The sequence below is a fragment of the Ovis aries genome, chromosome 23 (genome assembly GCF_016772045.2).
Source record: "Ovis aries strain OAR_USU_Benz2616 breed Rambouillet chromosome 23, ARS-UI_Ramb_v3.0, whole genome shotgun sequence".
Classification (NCBI taxonomy): domain Eukaryota; kingdom Metazoa; phylum Chordata; class Mammalia; order Artiodactyla; family Bovidae; genus Ovis; species Ovis aries.
In genome coordinates this window covers 7,516,091-7,534,364 of record NC_056076.1, presented here as the reverse complement: position 1 = coordinate 7,534,364, position 18,274 = coordinate 7,516,091, and the positions used below count along the sequence as shown (strand labels likewise).

The following is an 18,274-nucleotide window of genomic DNA, read 5'->3' as shown; positions in this document are numbered from 1 at the left end:
ATGGTCTTAAGAGGTAATCTGCCAAAATGAGACTGTTAAGTTCCTTAAGTATTCCAGTAGTTAAACGGCGCACAGAGATGCCCACAGAATTCATGCTCACATACCATCCTCACTGGCCCCACCAAGCCCAGCAGGTATGACGCATGTGGCTATTTACAGAGTTATTAAATGTGAATTCTGCATCTAATATCTTCGTCCTTAGAAAGCTTTCTCTATCAATCTTCTATGGAACATGGGTCTTTCTCTCTAGGCAGATTATGAAGACTTTTTTTTTAATGTAAGTGGGTTAAATAGCTGAAGTCAGGGAAAATTTTCTCACATTGAGATTTATTGGGTAGTGAATAATCTCTCCAGGGAAGTAGCAGAAGCCCCATCAGCTACGTTATTTAATTAAAACTATTGTGGAGTAAGGAGAAGAGATGGTGCCTGGGGGAATAATTTCGCATTGATCCCTGAAGGATGGACTTGATAAACTTTGAAATTCTTAACGGTTTCAAAATCTTAACTGTCTCCAGAAATGTGCCTGAAGGAACAGAAGAACCATCCTGCTTGTGACCTCCCCTCCCTACAAAAACTAAATGAAAACAAAAACCAAAGGCAGAGCTTAGAGACCAAGTGACTTTTCTGTCTACGCTAAACCAGCTCCCTGCCCCAGCATCAGCTCAAAGAGACAGTGGGTTGCAGAGTCCCAGGCCTCTGGCCCTGAGAGCTTGACCTTTCCCCTTGCTTCAGTTATTTATTTTCATTTCTCTGCTTTTAAACATCTGAAATCCAGCATTTTTATCTAATAAAATGCAAAAGTATCATTTTATTCTCAGTCAGTACTGTCAGGATGCCTGTCCCCATAAGGTTTCTTTGAAGGTCCCTGACACCACCTCTAATCCTATGAGAAGCTTCTGAGCAAAGGTGCCGTGAACACACCTTCTCACCCTTCGATGGGAGGAATTTTTTTTTTTTTTTTTTTTTTTTTAAGAATCTAAAGCTGAGATGGTGCAGGGGAGGGTCTCAGCGTGTGTGGTTGAGGAGGTTCCAGTTAACCCAGGGGTAGTGGAGGGGGTGGCTCTCACTCACACTCGAAGCCACAGTCCCCACCCTGCACTCACACCCGCACGCCAGCAGCACCCACTCAGCAGAGGAAGTGTGTTCCAGGGGCTGCGGTTGGCAGCCATCTGAGTGCTGGGGAGAGAAGGGCTGTGGTCACGAGCGACAGAAGAGGTGTGAGCTGGAGGAGGAAAACCCGAGAGCTATGTGTCTGTAGGCACTAAGGCGATTTCCGAGGGCCGCGGGCAAGCTGGAGCGCATCTTCCGGCAGTCGAGCCAAAGCCACCCCACCCCGGGAAAGGAGAGCAGCTGTTCAAGGAAGGAGAGGGCTTGTGAAGTCAACAAAAAAGCCTGCAGGCAAGCAGCACAGCCAGTAGCCTCCCCTGCTCTGGACGGCCTGGGTGCATCTTCCCACAAGCCTGCAGTGACCATTCTCTCCCAGGATGCAGATACCTAGCGGAGTGGGAGGGACTGAGTGACCCCACAGGGCTCGCAGGCAACACCCCGGAGAGAGGGCTGTGCCCTGGGATGGATGAACAGAAAAAACTACTCTCATTAAAACCGAGGCAGAGGACGGGATGCCTCTCAAGAGACATGAGTGTGAGCAAACTCCGGGAGATGGTGAAGGACAGGGAGGCCTGGCGTGCTGCCGTCCGTGGGGTCGCACAGAGTCGGACACGGCTGAGCAACTGGAGAACAACAAAATTGAACTTCACCAGCCACTCAATTGTTGAGTTTAATTTTGTATACAAATCCATATAGTCTTGTTTCAGAGTCATTTTTTAAGTCTCCCTTTTTGATTTTTGATTACAGAGCTCTACCCCAAAGGCCAAGAGTTGAGTCTCATGGTGAATCTCAAGCATCTCCTCTGGGTTTAGCAACCAGAGAGACAGTCAATAGAAGCAAGCATAGCCTGCATACTGGCGACTGTTCCACTTTTCAGGCTCCCATTAATTTCACCCTTGAGAAGTGCAGTGACCGTGAACTTGCTCTTCACACTTCTTAAGATGCTCTTTATCGTCTGTCTCTCTATCTGCTATTTTATTTCATTAAGGAGTGAGATTTCTCAGGCTTTAAAATATTTCTGCTTTCCTCAGCTGGCTATTTCTTACTGACACTATTTAATATCTTTTTCCCTTCCTTAAATGAAAAACTACTGAAATATAACATTTTAGAGAACCCTTTTTTCTTCTCATATATGTGTACAACACACAGCTGTATAGATGGGGAAACATTCATGACTTACTTCTGAGCTTGTAAGAATGGACCTTAAGAGAGTTTGGTATTTATTAATATCATTTATTATTATCTGTTAGTAATAATTTGTTAATCCTTCCAATAGTAAATATGAAAGAATTTCTTATTTTTCTACCTCACTTAAACAAAAAAACCCAACTTCAAAGCAAGAGCGATGCATCTGATGGGCAAAACTGAAAGAATCCAGCAGGGATGAGACTTGCTGGTGTGTCCTGGTGACACTTGTAACGGGAGAGTAAGAAAGACCCTTTCCCATGGCCTCTTAGTCCGGTCTGGAATTACCACTGATAGACAAAGAAGCCTTTTAGACTAAGTCTCCTCCTCCATCTCTTGTCACTAATATATAAGGTAGTGCCAGTTTCTCTGTTTTCTTCCTTTCTTCTGAATTTGGGATAGATAACACACCAGCTGAAATGAGAGTATGAAAATATCTTGAGATAGGTTGTAAAATATAATTTCCAAATACATCAGGATTCCTATGCCTCTTGAAGCGTTAAGTCAACAACATGCTGAAATAAACCAAGCCATGAATTGTAAACCAGAATAAACTGCATCCTCCCGACCCAGGGATTGAACCCGGGTCTCCCGCATTGCAGGCCTTTACCATCTGAGCCACCAGGGAAGCCCATGCCTAGGTGTTGTCTTACAAAGTGGGTTAAAGCAGAGCCAAAGTTGTCTACTTTTTAGATAATATTTGAAGTGATTCTCCTGAATGCTACTATCTCCTTATCCAAATATTCAAATTTACCTCCATCAGGGTGAACTTCAAATTCCCCATTTCCAGGAAATTTATCCTGAATTTCCCAGTTGAAAGTAAATAGCACTTACTCTTTGCTTTAAATTATAATTTGCGATACACAACTTCTGTCTCCCCTAATACTCTGTGTATGGTTTAGGGCTAAGGTCATGTCTCTCTGGTTTCCCAGGCACAGACGTTATCTTGAATGGGGCAGGCTCTCAATAAAGCTGTAATGAGTGAATTAGTGGATGAGTGATGTCAGTCCCACAAATCAGCCCAGCCAGGTCTACCTGCCAGATCTGGGCCACTTGCCCATTTCCAGCTTTAAACAAAATTTAAATCCTGAGGTACCCCAACTTTAGAAAAACCAACTGGCAAGACAAGAGCAAATATTGACATTGATGGGCGTAGCGATAAGACCCATCTAAGGGCAAGCATGGACGACATACAGGGAGTCTCATCCCACCCAGGAAAGAACAAAACCAGAAAGGAGATAGTGAGGAACACCCTTACTGTCCGAGTTGAGATGGGAGGAGGCGGGGCTGGAATGCCGAAGAAGACAGGGTCAGGAGCCTGCGTGATGCAGCGACACAGGGCACCTCTGCTGTGGACACAGCAGCTTCCACACCAAGAGCCCCCATCCTGCTCTCGAGTGTCCCCCACTCCCCCCTCCCCACCCCCAGCCCTCTCCAGTCTTTAACACGAATGCTCCCCACCAGCTTCAGTGTGACCATCCTCTGATGCGATGGTCTCAGCTTCCTCCCAGCCACAAGAACTTGATTGGTTAAGCACCGTCTTCACGTGTGCTGGGTGATCATCCAAATGTCTTCAGTCCTCAACTTTCTTTGTTTTCTCTTCCATAATCCCAACCCATTAACTGGTCAAAGGCTACTTTTCAACCCAATGTATTTGAAACCATTTGCAGTTACTTCCTCTCTTCCAAGACAAGCCATCTCCTAAGTTTCCATCTTTTTAAATGAAACCATCATTTTTCAGCCCTTGGATCATAAAACTTTGGACCGTTTTCCCTCTTCTGGACCTCCAGCCCAAATCAGAATGAAGATTTCACCCTTAATTTAGATAATTAATTATCTGCGAACTGCTCAAAATCACAAGTGCATTCTTCTTCACTGTTTATTATTATTATTATTATTATTATTATTATTATTAGAAATTCAATAGATGAGAGGAATTTCATAAAACATTTTTAAGACAGATGGGAAACAAAGTTCCAGGATAAGAAAAACACCTGACTGGGAACTCTGAAGACCCTCGTGTCTCTCCCTGACTCCATCTCTTTCCAGGCTGTGCCTCGGAACCCGCTTTCCTCAGTTTCAGCACACATGTGCATCTCTAGGTAACACATCGCTTAGTTCTGCATGTTTCTAAACTATAAAGGAAAGGAACTATACCCTATGCGTTCTCCGGAAACTCTTGCTTTTTTCCTTTCACGTGATGTTCCCCAAATTCATCCTGGTCGGGGAGCACCATGATCAGTCATTCATTTGTAGGCTGTCACAGCAACCTGCTGCATAAACCTTCTCAGGCATTTCTCCTACATGCGGGCAATCCCCCGAATACACAGTGGGGTGGAATGATTAGGTCTTAGGAATCGGGTTCTTTAACTAAAGTAAAGTAAAGTGAAGTTGCTCAGTCGTGTCCAACTCTTTGCGACCCCATGGACTGTAGCCTACCAGGCTCTGAGGAGCATCTCAGTCCGTGGAATTTTCCAGGCAAGAGTACTGGAATGGGTTGCCATTTCCTTCTCCAGGGAATCTTCCCAACCCAGGGATCGAACCCAGGTCTCCCCCACTGCAGGCAGACGCTTTACCGTCTGAGCCACCTGGGAAGCCTTCTTTAACTAAAGTAGTATCATTTTCCAAATAAATGTGATGGCTAATTTAGGGTATTAATCTGGAGAGTGGTTTTGGTTAAGTTGTTGTTCAGTTGCCAAGTTGTATCCAACTCTTTGTGACCCCACAGACTGCAGCACTCCAGGCCTCCCTCTCCTTCACCATCTCCCAGAGTTTGCCCAAGTTTATGTCCATTGAATCAGTGATGCCATCCAACCATCTCCATCCTCTGTTACCCTCTTCTGCTTTGCCCCTCAGTCTTTTCCAGCATCAAGGTCTTTTCCAATGAGTCAGTTCTGGTTAAGATTAACATTTAAATTGGTGACTGCTGAGCATGAAGATTGGTCTCCCTAATGTGTGTGGGCCTCATCCAATCACTTGAAGTTCTGAATACAAGAAAAAGCCTGCCCCGCTCCCGCCTTTAGCAGGCTGCTTTCCGACAGCATCTGCAGCATCACCAGGTCCTCCTGGGCCTCCCTCTGCTGGCCCACCCTGTGCTATCCAAAGTCACATGACACATGGTACTGACTGTTTCTCTGAACAGCCCTGAGTATTACCATCACCAGTACCACAACAGATCCACCAACCTGGACTCCTACCACCTGTGGATCAGCGTTCCAACTCATAAAATACTATTAATAATTGTTCACCTGCCCTTCAACTCTTCCCCTTCTATAAGGCTGCAGTGAGTTTAACCTAGGTGATGAGGAAAAAAACTGCATTATTATGTGTCTCCCTCTGAAAACATTCAGAGACTTCCGACAGTCTACACTGCAGAGTCAAGTTCAAACTCCATCAGGCACAGCGACATTGGGCCATCCAATCTTTCCAGGCTCTTCTCTCACTTTCTGCTGCTCTGTGGGCTTTGGCTCCTTTTTTTAAACATAGAATCTACTGTATAAAACCTTACCTGGGCCCACAGACAACCTCTGCTGTGAGCGCAGAGAGAGGGTCCCACCGTCACTGTTCTTTCCGTGACCTCGAGGCCGCCTCTCAGGCGGTGAGGGGCCCCGAATGAAGCCCAGGTGAGACATGGAGCTCTGCCCTCCAGTCACACCATCCAGTCTCCATCTGCCTGAATCAGACTTCCCCACACCCTTCTCCTGGCCATCAGCATCCCCCCTTTTTTCCCTCCATTTTCTCTCTTTCCCTCCCCCAGGCTATGCTAAAAAATTCCTTGTAAAAATGTATTATGTATTAAATAAGCTACAAGGATATACTGTACAACACAGGGAGTATTAGTTGCTCAGTCATGTTTGACTCTTTATGACCCCATGGACTGTAGCCTGCCAGGCTCCTCTGTCCGTGGAATTTTCCAGGCAAGAATACTGGAGCAGGTAGACATTCCCTTCTCCAGAGGATATTCCTGACTCAGGGATCAACTGGGTCTCCTGGATTGCAGGCAGATTCTTTATCATCTGAGCCACCAGGGGAATATTGCCAATATCTTTTAATGACCATAAATGAGGTATAACTTTTAAAAACTGTGAATCACTACACTGTACACCTATGATTTATATCGTATGTGTGTGTGTGTGTGTGTTAGTCCCTCAGTTGTGTTCCAACTCTTTGTGAACCCATGGACCCAGCAGGCTCCTCTGTCCATGGGATTCTCCAGGCAAGAATACTGGAGTGGGTTGCCATTCCCATCTCCAGGGGATCTTCTCGACTCAGGGGTTGAACCCAGGGGTTGAACCCGGGTCTCCAGGGTTGCAGGCAGATTCTTTACCATCTGAGCCACCGTGGAAGCCCAGCTGATATCATACTGTACAGCAATCATATCATAATTTTTTAAAAGATCCTTCCATCAGAAAACTATAAAACACTGATGAAAGAAATCAAAGAGGACACTAATAGATGGAGAAATATACCATGTTCATGGATTGGAAGAATCAATATAGTGAAAATGAGTATACTACCCAAAGCAATTTACAAATTCAATGCAATCCCTATCAAGCTACCAGCCACATTTTTCACAGAACTAGAACAAATAATTTCAAGATTTGTATGGAAATACAAAAAACCTCGAATAGCCAAAGCAATCTTGAGAAAGAAGAATGGAACTGCAGGAATCAACTTGCCTGACTTCAGGCTCTACTACAAAGCCACAGTCATCAAGACAGTATGGTACTGGCACAAAGACAGACATATAGATCAATGGAACAAAATAGAAAGCCCAGAGATAAATCCACACACATATGGACATCTTATCTTTGACAAAGGAGGCAAGAATATACAATGGAGTAAAGACAATCTCTTTAACAAGTGGTGCTGGGAAAACTGGTCAACCACTTGTAAAAGAATGAAACTAGATCACTTTCTAACACCGCACACAAAAATAAACTCAAAATGGATTAAAGATCTAAATGTAAGATCAGAAACTATAAAACTCCTAGAGGAGAACATAGGCAAAACACTCTCAGACATAAATCACAGCAGGATCCTCTATGATCCACCTCCCAGAATGCTGGAAATAAAAGCAAAAATAAACAAATGGGATCTAATTAAAATTAAAAGCTTCTGCACAACAAAGGAAAATATAAGCAAGGTGAAAAGACAGCCTTCTGAATGGGAGAAAATAATAGCAAATGAAGCAACTGACAAACAACTAATCTCAAAAATATACAAGCAACTTCTGCAGCTCAACTCCAGAAAAATAAACGACCCTATCAAAAAATGAGCCAAAGAACTAAATAGACATTTCTCCAAAGAAGACATACGGATGGCTAACAAACACATGAAAAGATGCTCAACATCACTCATTATTAGAGAAATGCAAATCAAAACCACAATGAGGTACCACTTCACACCAGTCAGAATGGCTGCGATCCAAAAATCTGCAAGCAATAATTGCTGGAGAGGGTGTGGAGAAAAGGGAACCCTCCTACACTGTTGGTGGGAATGCAAACTAGTACAGCCACTATGGAGAACAGTGTGGAGATTCCTTAAAAAATTGAAAATAGAACTACCTTATGACCCAGCAATCCCACTGCTGGGCATACACACCGAGGAAACCAGAATTGAAAGAGACACATGTACCCCAATGTTCATCGCAGCACTGTTTATAATAGCCAGGACATGGAAACAACCTAGATGTCCATCAGCAGATGAATGGATAAGAAAGCTGTGGTACATATACACAATGGAGTATTACTCAGCGGTTAAAAAGAATTCATTTGAATCAGTTCTGATGAGATGGATGAAACTGGAGCCGATTATACAGAGTGAAGTAAGCCAGAAAGAAAAACACCAATACAGTATACTAACACATATATATGGAATTTAGGAAGATGGCAATGACGACCCTGTATGCAAGACAGGGAAGAGACACAGATGTGTATAACGGACTTTTGGACTCAGAGGGAGAGGGAGAGGGTGGGATGATTTGGGAGAATGACATTCTAACATGTATACTATCATGTGAATTGAATCGCCAGTCTATGTCTGACGCAGGATGCAGCATGCTTGGGGCTGGTGCATGGGGATGACCCAGAAAGATGTTATGGGGAGGGAGGTGGGAGGGGGGTTCATGATTGGGAATGCATGTAAGAATTAAAGATTTTAAAATTTAAAAATAAAAAACTAAAAATTAAAAATAAATAAATAAAGAAAAGAAAAAAAAAAGATCCTTCCAAGTCCTCCAGGTCCAGCCGGACCTGTTCCTCCTGAGCCTCCTTTTTCACACCCACTCTGCTGGCATCTGGCTCTCCTTCCTCTCATTCTTTGAAAATACCACCTGGTCTCACCCTGGTGTTGCAACTTGGCAACCTTGAATTGGCTAATGACCCTTTGGTTTCCTCAGCTGTATTTGGACTTCCCAGGAGGCACAGTGGTAAAGAACCTACCTCCCCATGCATGAGATGCGAGTTCAATCTCTGGGTTGGGAAGATCCCCTGGAGAAGGAAATGACAACCCACTCCAGTATTCTTGCCAGGAAAATCCCATGGACAGAGGAGCCTGGCGGGCTACAGTTTGTGGGATAGCCAAGAGTTGGACGTGACTGAGCAACTGAGCACACACATAACAGTACTCTCTGCCCGCCACCTTGTTTCATGAGCATTAAACCAGAGGACAAGTATCTACCTCATGCACACCTGGCATGAGTCAGAGTTAGCTAACCTGGTCAGAGTTAGCTGGTGGAGTATTTGGGGTGCATGACACATTTGGGGGGACATTTCCATCAATGTAACTACATTCACCCTGACTAGTGAAGCCAGAGACACATGGGTTACACAGTCATTTTCTCCACAACCCCACTTCCTCCACAAACTCTTCCATGAAAGGGCTGCCTTTGAACTGTCCCCTCTCGAGATGCCTCAGTATATTTTTCCATGAGGCACTGAAATAAGTGTAGCCATTCTTGCCATTAAATGCTCTAAATCAGTTACTGATTAAGAAATGCCTGCTCTGACGGGAATGCGCATTTTCACATAATTTTGCACTAACAATATCATTTATCCAGAATGAGATGTTCAACGTGCTCTTCCACTCTGCTCTGAAAACTCAAGGAGGAGAAGGACCTCAGGGACGAGCAATGACGGGTGTCCCCTCAGCCCCCGCCTGCTCGCGTGTCCCCTGAGCTGGCGCTTCCTGTCCTCTACTTGCAACTCGATCCAGGGGACACAATGCCTGAGAACTTGGGCAGATCACTAGACCTCACTTCCCTTCGGTGTTCTCACCCGCAAACCTGTTACATCTACATCCAAGTGGGAAGGAGGGGCGGTTAAATGAGAAGACCTCAGTAAGGTTGACTGAGCTCCTCACACACTGTCAACTTTCAGTAAAGAGGAAAAATCTGTATATTTAGAGCGCACATGGCTCAATTCTTTCATCTTTCTGAAGATCTTACAATCTGTTGTACACATGATGATCTCTGGATTCTGAGTCGAATCTTTCACTGTTAAATAGATCAACTACCCCTCTATGTTATACAAGCAGGTGATGTTTATAGACCCTGACATGTACTAAAACACACATGGGACTTTCCTGGTGGTCCCCTGGTTAAGAGTCCCCCTGCCAAGGTAGGGGACATAGGTTCGACCCCTGGTGAGGGAAGATTCCATGTGCCATGGAGCAATGACTGAAGCCTGCAGGCCCAGGACCAGGGCTCCACAACAAGAGAAGCCACTGCGATGAGAAGCCACGCACCGCAACTAGAGAGGAGCCCCTGCTCGCTGCAGAGAAAGCCCACGCATGGCCAGGAAGACCCAGCACAGCCAAAACTAAATAAATAAATAAGCTCTAAAAAATAAAGCACGCATGGAAGAGTTCAAGTATATTTAAGATTCATTTTGAAATATAGCTACTATATTTTATAAATTCCCTATCATTCTTAGCTTAAAAGAAAAAATGAAACCCTCCAAATCTCAGAAGTGAATGAAATACTCTCACCGGCTGGTTAATGCAATCTATCCTTTAAAAATATAAATGATCAAAAACAACAGCAAAATATGTTTAAGAATACCATTATCAGAATTCCGGCAACAAGGAGAATTGGCCTTTCTCTGACTGGTGACTGACTGACAATCTCACCAGTTTCTGAAAAAGTCCCATATGGCAGAGATCTCCCTTTTCTTCAAAATAGCAACAGGGAGAAATAAATCTGGATGAGAGAAATGGGAAAATATTGCTGAATTCATTCATACATGATGCTAAAAATCCTACCTTGGGGTGGCAACCATAATTTAGTTCTCAATAATTTAGTGCTACCCTGTATCCTTAAAACTTCAGAAGAAGTCAAGCTACATGTTTTTGCTCCAAATAAAAAGTGTATATATTTAGGGTCTATACCACAAAATGATATGTAGAATAATTGCTATAGTCAAGTTAATTCACATATCTTCTCTCCGCACAGTTACATTTTGCTGTTGTTGTTGAGAAGAGCACCCAAAATCTACTCTCTTAGCAAACCTCCAGTGTCCAAGATGATGATATTAACTATGGTCTTTACACTGTACATTGGGTCTCTAGACTGATTCCATCTATGTAACTTCAACTTTGTACTCTGACCAACATATATCTCCCCAACTTCCCACCTCCCCACCCTGTGCTGTTTTCTTTTTTTAAAGAAAAGCCTTTCTCACTCACAGTGGTTATTTTAAGATAATTGGGTATAAACATGCCAGTTTTAGAGACAGAAAAATACAAACATTATACGAAGCACTTTTTTTTTCATATAAAGAAGACAGTGCTAATAAATCTTATTGAATCAAGACCTTGAAAGAAGCAGAATAGTCTGTACAGATCTCAAATACACCCATGAAAAATATATCACCTTGCTGCTGCTTCATAACACAGTATTTTCATGTTCTCATTTCATTGGAGTACAGCTGGTTTACAGTGTTGGGTCAGTTTCAAATGCACCTGTTTTCAGTTGACTGCTCTTTGACAGAGATCAGAATACCTGACTTGGAACCCAAACTACAAAATCTCGCCGCCCGAGGCAGGGTGGGGAAGCATATCAGTTTCTGGCCCAGGTGGTTCAGGCCGTGTGTCCAAGAGCTCACCCCAAGACCCTTGTCATCCCCTGCTCCACCTGCATGGCTCATCAGAGTGGATGAGACACTGAAGACATGCAAACAGCTTTTAACAGCTTTCACCAGCAAATGAGCGTCTGAGTGATGACTGAGGTCTTTAATAAGTGAGTATTTAAGGAGAGATTTTGCCGATTGACACTCTGTAAGGCTCATTCATACGCACAGAATTGTTCTTGAGCTTAGCTACACCTAAAGAGAAAGGGGAAACTAACACATGGAAGTTTGTCTCACCTCCTGACCATTAGATATTCCTATATATGAGTGTAAGTTGTTAGTTTATAATACGGATTCCTTAAAAAGAGAGCACTGTATCAGGTGATATAGGATGTGCTCTGCTGGAAGTCTGTTTGGGATATAATTTGAGAGACACCAGACAGGAAACACACAGTCCCGAACTTTTGCTTTCCTGAGTCTATCTAAAAATGTCATCGTTAGTCATTTTGCATCAAAAGCACAGGCCTACCCTGGTGGTCCAGTGGTAAAGAATCCCCCTGCTGATGCAGGGGACACAGGTTTGAGCCCTGGTCTGGGAAGAATCTGCGTGCCACGGAACAACCAGGCCTGTTCATCGCAATGACTGAACCAGCATGCCAGGGTCGACGAGCCACAAGAAAAGCCACCACAAGGAGGACCCTGTGCCCCACAACGAGAGAGCAGCCCCTGCTCACCACAACTAGAGAAAGCCCATGTGGCCATGAAGATCAGCACAGCCAAAACTAACAGAAGAAAAACTTTTTAAATTTTTAAAAAATAAAGTAAAAGCACAAGCAATAATAATACCTACCAATAATAATAATTCCCCAGCTATCGAGGACCGAGTTCTTTACATATCTGATCCCTAAACCATTCAACAAAGAGAATGGTGCTCTTAACTCAATCTGCTATTTAGGAACCTGAGATTCAGAGACTGAGCAGCTAATTCAACGTTATAAAGGAAGTAAAGGCTTTAAAACTGAGTTTTTCCAAATATAATACCCCACCCATGTGGGTATTCCTCGCAGGACTCACTCACTCACTAAGCACTAAACCACAGTCACTGGCAGACACAGCAGGAAACACTTAAAGAGCTCATTTGATTCTTCCTGAAATGACAGCTTGCACCTTATAAAGCATCCTCTCTAGTGAAACTTGGGTGAAGAGAAAACAGGAGCCAGGGCTTGAACCCTGCCAGGACTCACTAATAAACCCAGATTTGCTGTCACAGAAAGGACTGAATGCACAGAGCTGAAGCACCTGGAGTCTCGCAAAAGGAAATGGGACCACCACACAGCAGGTGACTGGCCCCAGAACCCAAACACTGTCCACAGCAGCTTCACTGAGGTTCAACTTCTCATCAAGAAAAGGTAAAGCCTGTGCTTTCTCCCATGACATTTGAATTCACGAGATGATAGCACATTCAGAAAAATGCTATTGATTCACAGTGTTATTTCTTTGAAACAACAATATAGAATCTAGAAATGCAACTGGGAAATGACCCCAAAATGGGATAAGGCATTTCACAGTTTCTACATGGTCTTCATAGAACCAAATATCGGAGGTGGGTGAAAAGGTAAACGAAAACGTACTTACCTGGCGGGACCACCCGTATCACCTTCTGCCAGGTTCCGTGTGGGAAGGTATGCAGGAAGCAGGAATAGAAGCCCACGTCCACCTCAGAGGCATTGTGGAAGGACAGGGTCATGTCGTGAGAGGTCATGGTGTGATTTGAGAAGTAGACCCTATCAATGTAGGCCTCTCTTATGATCCCGTGGTATGCAGGGTTGAAAATGGCCATCGACTCTCTCTCTGTCTTAATCTTGAACCACTCCGTCTGGGTTACAGTATCCACTAATGGATACACACATGCTAGGGTCATATTCTTAGCAAGTTTAACAGTCGTGTCCCAAAAAATCTCTTCACATGGCGCTGAAAGACACGTCATCACATGAGTTCAATTAGACTGAAACACCAGAGAAATATCAGAAACTTATTCTAGACCTAGGAAGATAGTCTTATGAATATTTATAAATACACTGGAATCAGGGTAAAGGCTGGCAGTTTCTACCTTAGCCTAAAAAGGTTTCCACCGCTGATTATTGGCATTCGCAACTGGTAGTTTTTCTGAACAAGTGAGAAGTTATCTAGACCAACCCAGAGCGTCATAAATTCTGAACGTGTCACAGTGTAAGACTTGAAAAAGGAGTAAATTCTTTAAATGAAGACATTATCGTTACCTGTGTACACATAAAGAATTGCCAAGAGGAGGGTGAGGCGATCCATCTCTGGAAGCCGTCGGGGAGGCCGGTCTCTAGAAGGACAATTTATAATGTCATCTGCAGAACCCTGCCACCAGGCACTGCTTCCTTCCTCTCAGATCCTATCAGCAGCGTCTTCTTTATCTGAAGTGTGAACACAGGAAAAAAGGTCTGAGCTTCAAAGTCAGGCTTGCTCGCGTGCAAGGATGGGTAGATTCGAATTACTTCTCTCTCGGGGAAATGGCTTATTTTCAAGCTTTTGTTTTCTACAAAAAAACTCATTCATCAAACAAATGTGGTCTGAGTGCGTGCTCAGTGCCCGGCTCTGCTCTAGTTGATGAGGATGGACCAATAAATTAAAAAAAAAAAAAATCCTTGCCATCATGCACCTTACCTTCTAGTGGGAGGAGACAGAAAATAAAATAAGGAAGTACAGGGTGTGGGGAGGTGGTGAGTGTATGAAGGAAAACAAAGCAGGGCCGCGGATGGAGAAGGGGTGGTGGTGTTCCCCCTGGAAGGAGGGCCGGGGAGTCTGCAGTGAGAACAAGAGGCGGGAGCAGAGTCTGCCGGGGTGTGGGGAGGGGCCTGAACTCCACCAGCGTGAGCGGCCCATGGTCATGGCCAACCCGTCACCTCTGCCTCTTTGCTGACCTCAGGCAGTTGCTTTGGGGGTAAATTAAGGGACTGGGGAAGGCCCTCCAGAGCGTGGCTCAGGTCATATACAAATCCACCGTTGTTGTTTTTTTTTTTTTAACTTAACTTTTTATTTTGAAATAATTGTAAAGTCACAGGAATTTTCCGGAGAAGATAATGGCAACCCACTCCAGTACTCTTGCCTGGAAAATCCCGTGGACAGAGGAGCCTGGTGGGCTGCAGTCCATGGGGTCTCGAAGAGTCAGACACGACTGAGCAACTTCACTTTCACTTTTCACTTTCATGCATTGGAGAAGGAAATGGCAACCCACTCCAGTGTTCTTGCCTAGAGAATCCCAGGGACGGAGAAGCCTGGGGGGCTGCCATCTGTGGGGTCACACAGAGTCGGACACGACTGAAGTGACTTAGCAGCAGCAGCAGCAGCAGCACAGGAATTTTCATAAAAAGTACAGAGAGGGTCTGTGTACCCTTCACCCAATTTCTCCTGATGCTCCCGTCTTACATAATCCTAGTAGGTGCACCATTGCTCTCCTCCTTCTCTTGTAAAACAATAATCAGTTTCCCGAGAAGTTGCTGGGAACATACTACCATGTGAGCAGGAAAATATATTATTGCCTCTGTAACAAGAGACAATGAAGAAGAATGCACCTGACCCCCTGATGACAGGGTCGAAATAAAAGGTGGGTGAAAAATGGAGAAAATGGGGAGCAGGAACCATTAAAGGCACCTTTGCCTGATGCTGACTCTGAGCCTACGTGATTCCATTCAAAGTCCGCCAGTATGTGTCTTCTCCTTCACATCAGTAACTAATGTGGGAACTTCAAGTGTGACGTCAGAAATGTAATGATAGGGCTTTCCTGGTGGCTCAGGGGTAAAGAATTCATCTGCCAATGCAGGAGACACAGGTTCAATCCCTGGTCTGGGAAATCCCACGTGCAGCACAGCAACTAGGCCCATGCGCCACCACTACTGAGCCTCTGCTCTGGAGCCAGGAGCCCAACTACTGAAGCCCGAGCGCCCAGAGCCCGTAATCTGCAACCAGAGAAGCCACCATGGTGAGCAGCCTGCACAGGGCACCCTGCCCGCAGCACCTAGAGGAAGTCCCGGCATAGCAGTGAAGACCCAGCACAGCCAAACATAGTAAAAAAAATTATTTAAAAAAAAGGCAATGAAAATCAGAACAAAACCCTGACGTGTCCATATAATACTGCACAGTGGTTCCTTATGTCTACAGACCACTCTGTTTTCCAAAACCTTTCCCCTCTGTCTTCTATGCCTATGACTGTTTTGTGACCTAGTCCGATGAGGCAACTGTCATCTTTGTTTTGTAAGCAATTTGATGAAACAATTTGACAAAAAATTTTACTGAGTCCTGATTAGGTCTCAGGGACCCTGATTAGGTCCTGGAGATACAAGAATGGTTTCTGCCTTCCAGTCATGTATAACACATCGCACCAGACAGATACAAGGAGCAATTTATGATAACAAAACTAAATCATTTCGATTCAAGTTGTTCAATTGAGTTTTATGACATCCCAAAGAGGAACAAATTCATTCTATAGATTTGGGAAAGATTTCATAGGAAAGCTGCACCTCTTTCTGGGCTTTTCCACCTGAATGAGACTTTCCAAGTAGAATGGGAAGAGGAGGGAATGCCCTGGTAGTCCGGTGGTTAGCACTGGATGCTTTCACCGATGGGGCCCGGGTTCAATCCCTGGTCGGGAACTAAGATTTCACAAGCACAGCCAAAGAAAAATGCGAATGATATCATTTAAAAAAAAAAAAAAGACAGAGAGAAATGGAAAGAGGAGATAAAAGTGCATAACACAGGGCATTTTCAGGAAATGATGTGACTACAGCCTAGAGGGGTGGGAAGGGACACAAATGAAGTTGGGTCTGGATCCAAAGGGTCTTAAATGACATCCAGAGAGGAATTCAGACTTGGCAGCTATTTTACCACTGTTGTTCCAGCACCAAGCATGATTCCTGGGACATGTATTGATGGCACAAAGAATCCCAGCTCCAGAAGGAAATGTAAAAAGTCACTGCAGCTGAAGCCATTGAGGGCAGATGGAGACAGAAAATGACAAGAGATTAGACTGTGCAGAAGGCCAGGATGAGGCTGTTTGCCCTCGAAGATCTTCTGATACGATTCTAGGAACAAGTGGAAGCTGTTGGAGGCACTTCAGACACTAGAGTTACATGGTCTGCTTTAAATTCTTAGAAAGAGAGCTGAGCATCACCCACCTTCCTCTCCTGACTCCTAACAAAAACCTATTCTAGTTTGGGTATTGTTTTCTCCCACACCACGAGATATCATGACCGATCGGAGCCATTCCACTGAGAACTATGACAGATTTGGGGGCTGGAGATGGAGAAGGCAAGTGGGGCCTGAGTAGAACCAAGAAGAATCAAGGAAATGATCTACATTTCACATCAGAAAGACAGAAAGACCCTCAGTGAACCTCCTCATCCAGGGAGTGAGGACTAGGGAATGCAGGAGGCTGACTGGGAAAGGGGTGTGCATGAACAAAAACTTGTGGTAACCCCTTCATTCCCAAGGAATCCGAGGCCAACTTACTAAAAGGTGAAGAGAGCAGAGGGCACTTGCATTCTGAAGCGTCTACACTCAAGGGGCCTAGAGGTCACAGATGTGAATTAAAGGTACAGAAAGACATGGGGCTGGAAATAAGGTTCAGCTGCAACACCTTTGCTAAGGATGCGCCCTATTGATCAACATCCAGCTAAAGACAAACAGAAACTGTGCAGGATCTATTTTTTGCTGTGCAGGCAGCCTTTTTTTTTTTTTTTTGCATGATTTATGAAGGGATTTGGGCTTGAGGATTTTTCCTAATACAGCCATCTGTGTTAAAAAGAGCCCATTCTCGAGGATGGCATTCATCAAGACATGACTTGACTTCTCTACCGTTGACCGCATCTCCGCAAACTGCAGAAGTGTGACTTCAACTCACAGGGCTGATGCCCGCCAGGTGTCCTGGGCTGGGCGCCCCTCGCTTGGCCGTCCTCACAGACCCTCCCCACCTCCTCAGCTGCACTGCTCTGCTCTCTGTGAGGCATTCTGCTTTTCCAAGTGCCGGTGAGACTGGGAGGATCCTGCTCTCTCCTTAGTTCCCCAAGTCTGCCCTCCAGGGCTCCTGCCTAGACTCTTGGTGCATCTGGGAGCCCATCCCTGCTCCCCCCTCCTCCTCCCTGGCCTGGACAACGACCCGCATGCCCGGGAGCCGAGGGCCGTGGAACAGAAAGCCTTGGCTAAGCCCTGAGAACAAGGCGGCAAGGCAGGCAGGTCAGGCCTGCGCGAGCTCTGTCCTCTCCCCCATGTTCAGAGGCAGAGCTGACGGAGCTTGTGGCTGTGGGTCCTGGCTGCTCAGAGGCTCCTGCTCACAGCCAATCAGGGGAGCAGCAGGGTCCAGGAGCTGCTTCTGCCTCACTGAGTCTCCTTAAAAGAACCTTTCCCACCAGGGCCTCGTGGCCAGTCACAGACCTCCCCCTGGGACAGGTTCTGCTGCCTGTGAGGGGCCATGGAAACTTGCTTCCATTCCAGGCAGAGACTTTGCTTTGGGATCCTCCAGAACAAGCCAGTCCACTGTCCCATCTCTGGAGAGAGCTCAGCGGGAACTCAGACATGCCCGTTCGGCTGTTTCCTGCCATATGAGGAGCTGTATTGGACAGCATGCAGCCTCCAGAACCCAAAGTGTTGACTCTCCAGCCCTTCACAGAAGTTCGCCAGCCCTTGCCTAGGGTTATTTACACCTGGAGATCAAACCTTTATGACTAAGTTATCCTCGCTCAGGCTTTCTTGATGGCAGGTAGGTTAAGCAAGAGGCCTTCCCTGGTAGCTCAGTTGATAAAGAATCCGCCTGCAAAGCAGGACACTGGGGTTTGATCCCTGAGTGGGGAAGATCCCTGGACAAGGGAATGGCAACCCACCCCCGCATACTT

General features: G+C 45.2%; 1 protein-coding gene across 2 annotated transcripts in view; it reads right to left on the bottom strand.

The window, feature by feature from the left end:
• CD226 (CD226 molecule) overlaps nt 1-18,274 on the bottom strand; it is a 117,225-nt gene that overhangs the window by 78,221 nt on the left and 20,730 nt on the right. The window contains exons 1-2 of one of the 2 annotated variants that reach the window (XR_009598283.1): nt 13,640-13,777; nt 12,996-13,331 (exon numbers count right to left, since the gene is read on the bottom strand). Coding sequence is in view for 1 of the 2 variants with exons in the window: in XM_060405585.1 (XP_060261568.1) it covers nt 12,996-13,331; nt 13,640-13,685 (382 nt within the window). In the remaining variant the exon portion in view is untranslated. Of the gene's footprint in view, nt 1-12,995; nt 13,332-13,639; nt 13,805-18,274 lie in introns of those variants that run through there. The other variant, XM_060405585.1, reaches the window with a different exon arrangement.